Source organism: Sparus aurata, chromosome 6 (genome assembly GCF_900880675.1).
Source record: "Sparus aurata chromosome 6, fSpaAur1.1, whole genome shotgun sequence".
Classification (NCBI taxonomy): Eukaryota; Metazoa; Chordata; class Actinopteri; order Spariformes; family Sparidae; genus Sparus; species Sparus aurata.
This window is the reverse complement of record NC_044192.1, coordinates 7467771-7472101: the sequence shown is the minus strand read 5'-3', so window position 1 is coordinate 7472101 and position 4331 is coordinate 7467771. Positions and strand designations below refer to the sequence as shown.

Below are 4331 nucleotides of genomic sequence, written 5' to 3'. Positions count from 1 at the left end.
CGCCACAAATATGTGTTGTGACGTCTTCTTTTTCTTCTTCGTCGTCGTCTTTTTCTGGGCTACTTCCGGTAACCGGGACGTCTCGCGGCTCTTTGCTGCCCCCCACAGGTCGGGATGAGGCTGTGGAGGATTCAGCAGACTCTTCTCTTTTAGTAGCCTCTCTAATAATGGAGGGTGAAAACAAAAGAGAAAAAAAGAGAGACGAGAAAGAAAGTTATAATGAAGATAACTTATGCAAGTTACATAACAAAAATGATAATTATTTACTCACAACATATTTAGCACAAAAAGTGTTTTTATTTAAAAAAAAAAAAAAAAAGGGATATCAACATTTTAAATATAAGTCTGTTTAGGTGATGGTACGGTTTTTTTTTAATGAAAAAACAAACACATTTGTTTTTTCCATATACTATATTTTGCACTAAATCTTGCAGTTGCATGAGGGTTATTTATTAATCATAATAAGTTTTATTATGAGACGAAGCCCCCTAGGACACAACTGCTATAGTATGTATTTGTCCTATCTAGTGAAAATTAGGACGAACTACAAAAACGTATCCAGGAGCATAGAATGAAAATATGTCATGTACACCATGTATTATAGACATATTACATGAGCTGAGGCTAACATTTAAAAGAAAATAATAACAAACGCATTTGCCAAAATGTATGCAATTTGTATTAATACAGTCAAAATTATCCTAAAAATGAAAGTTCAAAAACAGTTGCATGAGGGGTTCTATCATTTCAACAATAGAATAAGCCTACAGGAAAAGTGATAGAATTAGTAGGCTAATTCTATCATCTTTTGAAATGATAGAATTAGCCTACAAGAAAATTGCTCACATTTGTTATTTCTATAGTCCTAAGTCAGTCCTAACTTCACCTCCACCTCCTGTTATTAAAGTCAGGTCATAAACATGTGAAATAATTCATAGCCTATCTCATGTACACATTTTAATGTATCTGTGGTTTACATGAACATTAACTGCTTACATTTAATCCTGGTGACTGGACTGAAATACTAATACGAGCTGAGTCTCCTCTCACTCTAAATCTGTTTTCTCAGTGATGTTATTATTAAAGCAGCTGATTTGAGAGTCCTGATGTGAAAGGATCATATTTAGATGAGTGTAACGGGTTTCTAGTGGTGGGAAAACAGGATGTGTGTGTGTGTGTGTGTGTGTGTGTCTCATGTTTCCCAGTGTTACAGAGTGTTATCTGAGCCACATCTCATTTCCACAGTGAGTAGCTGATCCTGCACAGCTCTGCATCGGACACACACTGAAGGTAAATTAAGATATCTAATAATTATCTCATTTCATCATTTCATGTGACGATTTCACAAATGCAAATCCAATTACCTTTGATTTATATAATTTGTTGGTGTTGGTGTTGGTGGTGGTGGGATGCAGAACTCATGGACTTTTTGTCTTAATATGAGAGAATTGAAACCAGACATTTTATTGGACCAAAATTACAGATTTGTCATACATACAAGTCATCCAACCTGAACAGCAAAAAAATGTATTTGTTGTGTTTGACAGTTTCCTGATCTGACACTCCTTCTGACAGCTCGTTTCAGAACTATTACAGATTCATGTGACTGTTTTCTGATTGGCCTCCTGTGTGGTTAAAATTTGGTTAATTTAAGGACACTTAAACTGTTTGGTCAAGTTTAGAGAGGCATTGTGGCCTTTGTTCATTGAAACAAATACTTTCTTACCATACGATACGATACGATTCGATTCGATCTCTTCTTTCATTTAAAGCTCTTTGATTGGATGTTTCGTATCTAAGTGAACTTTGGCTTCAACTGTCAGCTTGAACTGAACTGTCGCCTAACATTGTCAATGAGATAATCTGTGATAACCCTTCAAATCTAGTCTCACAAAGATGTAAATATATATGAACCTCTGTCAAACATGTACACTGAGTAGCTTATTGAGGCTCTCTGGCAGGAGATGCGCAGCATGTTGACGACGCAGAGTCAGAACTGCTACCGAGAGCAGATCCAAAAGGAGATGGTGACCCGTTTGGCCTGGAAGAGCCGCTATGCCAAACTTTACCCGTCCTGCTACGATCCACAAAACAACAGCAGCACAGAGCCGACACAGCTGCCCCACCTGCCTCCTGACCCCCGGTGAGCTGCTTCATTCATGTTAAAGGTGTTTTCACATCCAAAACCAAATGTGTCTTCAGGATGGTCAAGATAAATCTGAGCAGTGAAGGTTCAAAACAAATTTAGAATCTGCTTTGTCATTTGAAATGTGTCAATCGATGCCTCTAGCACATGAAAATAAGAAAATAAGACAGTGGTTAATGTCAGTGTGTGTTGAATTCATTCTTGAAGAATTGCACTTAAAATAAAAATACATTCATCACACAAACTATTAATTAAACACATCTGGTCTTTATGCTCCACCCACCAGAGCCATCCTGCCTCCTGTTTCCAAGACACCTGAGAAGCAGAACAACCTTCCTCCTGCTCCTCCTCCTCATTCTCCTCCTGCTCCTCCTAAACCTCTTCTGCTCTCGTTGGAAGGAGAGGGGCGTCTCGATGTTCCCCCCATTATGAGGCCCGTTTCTCCACGGACCAGACACGCTCTTTATCAGGACTCCTCTCATTATGTATGACCTGAAGCTTTAGATTAAAATGTCTTTTCATTTTTAACCTTTCTCCACCCAGAAATATTATACATAAATGAAAAGTCTCTTCAATTGTGACTGTATGATACATTTTTTAACAAAGCTAGTCCTGCTAATGCTATGTCAGCCATTACTTATTTTTACTTAAAACGTCATATATTCAAAGTCATTTTGAACAAGACGTCCTCTGCAGGGGAAAGGACGACGACAGTACCTGCAGAGACGAGGTCAGATGAGACCGGAGGAGAAGTTTGACTTCCCTCTGCTCTCGTCCTGGGAGTACGGGTGGAGGCTGGGTGAGTTCGACAGTGTTTCCTGGCAAGACGTCCAATTCTTGTCCAAACCACAGCCATCGTCACAACCTCTCTGTCGTTGTTTTACTCTGTATTAATGTCGTCTTCCCTGGATCTACAGGTGACTACACTCTGGATTACAGAACTCCATCTCGTGCCAAGTCGTCGGTGGTGAAGAACACCTTCTACACCAGGAACGGTGTGTTCAGCAGCCCGTCAGCCACCGACACACTGGGCTGAAGTCCAGCTGTGGAGTATCATAAACAAACTTGTAATGATTGTACTGATTAATCATCTGTAATGATACCCAAATCTTTGCATTTGAGATTGCTAACAAAAAACTTCTGTGTGTATGTCTTGATATTTAGTTAAAATTCCAGTAAGCAAGAAAATATTGAGACTGGAGTTTCTGTCCGAACATGCTCCTTGTGGGAATGATCATGATTCAAATGCAACAAATAAATCCTCCCAGTAATCCTCGACTTCCTGTGCTGCTGTCTGTTTATCCTCCACACGGCTGTAAGGTTAAGGGTCTGCCAACCTGATACTGTGTGATGGATAATGAATGAACTTCTGGCCGGGTTTCACACAGAAACATACACTAACCTGATACCGCCGTGTTTTTAAATAGTGAGTCACTGGAGGAAATGTTACGCAACACAACGTTTAATATTTCATGTCTGATCGGTCACTCTCATTCTGTTACGCTTCCTACAAGCAGTGTAGTTTAAATTCCTGATGTACAGATGTAAAGATGTTTAAAGCATATCAAATATAAAGTTATTTAAAGGTGCAATATGTTGTATCAGTGAGAAAATATTAGTTTAAACCGTTCACAAGCGTGACTGAAATAACAACAGAATTTGATGCACCAAAGATGGAGGCTGCCGGCAGTGTAACACCAACACCCCCCCACTGCTCCAAGCTCCTGGTTTGTGAAGACTCCAGTCGGCTGAGGGCCACTAGATGCACGGCTAACTGAGCTAACAGGCAGCTAGTAGCTACAGCCCTAGATAGTGACAGAAAAAAAGAGTGCAGTAAGCAGACGTTGGCGGCTCCTGAGAGGATCAAGGCCATGGCCAAAGTTTTGAGTGCTGACTCAGAACAAAGTCAGGACTTTCTCTGAGATTAAAGTCAGAATTTTGAGGGCAACGTAAAAACTCAGTTCCATTTTTTTGTCTTTTTTTGTATAAAGCGTCACCCTTTGTTATGTTTTTAACAAAAAGGCCCTCACCACACGTACATCGGTATTTCATACTGAGCTCTTGGCAAACTCCTTCTGGGATCAAGACCTTCCGAAACAGTGTTTCAAGTCTGGATGGGCAGAAACTTGAAAACTTTTGGAAACAATGACGCAGACACACAAGTCTATCAGGTGACTGAGGAGGT

The 4331-nt window shown here is 39.9% G+C and overlaps 1 protein-coding gene across 1 annotated transcript; it reads left to right on the top strand.

Moving 5' to 3' along the window:
- Positions 1 to 1221: 1221 nt before the first annotated feature.
- LOC115582842 (protein ATP6V1FNB) lies at positions 1222 to 3239 on the top strand. Its single transcript, XM_030419062.1, has 5 exons — positions 1222 to 1290; positions 1962 to 2143; positions 2433 to 2631; positions 2843 to 2945; positions 3064 to 3239. Exons 2-5 carry the CDS (start codon positions 1965 to 1967, stop codon positions 3180 to 3182), a joined length of 600 nt encoding a protein of 199 aa, XP_030274922.1. The 5' UTR covers positions 1222 to 1290; positions 1962 to 1964; the 3' UTR covers positions 3183 to 3239.
- Positions 3240 to 4331: the final 1092 nt, after the last annotated feature.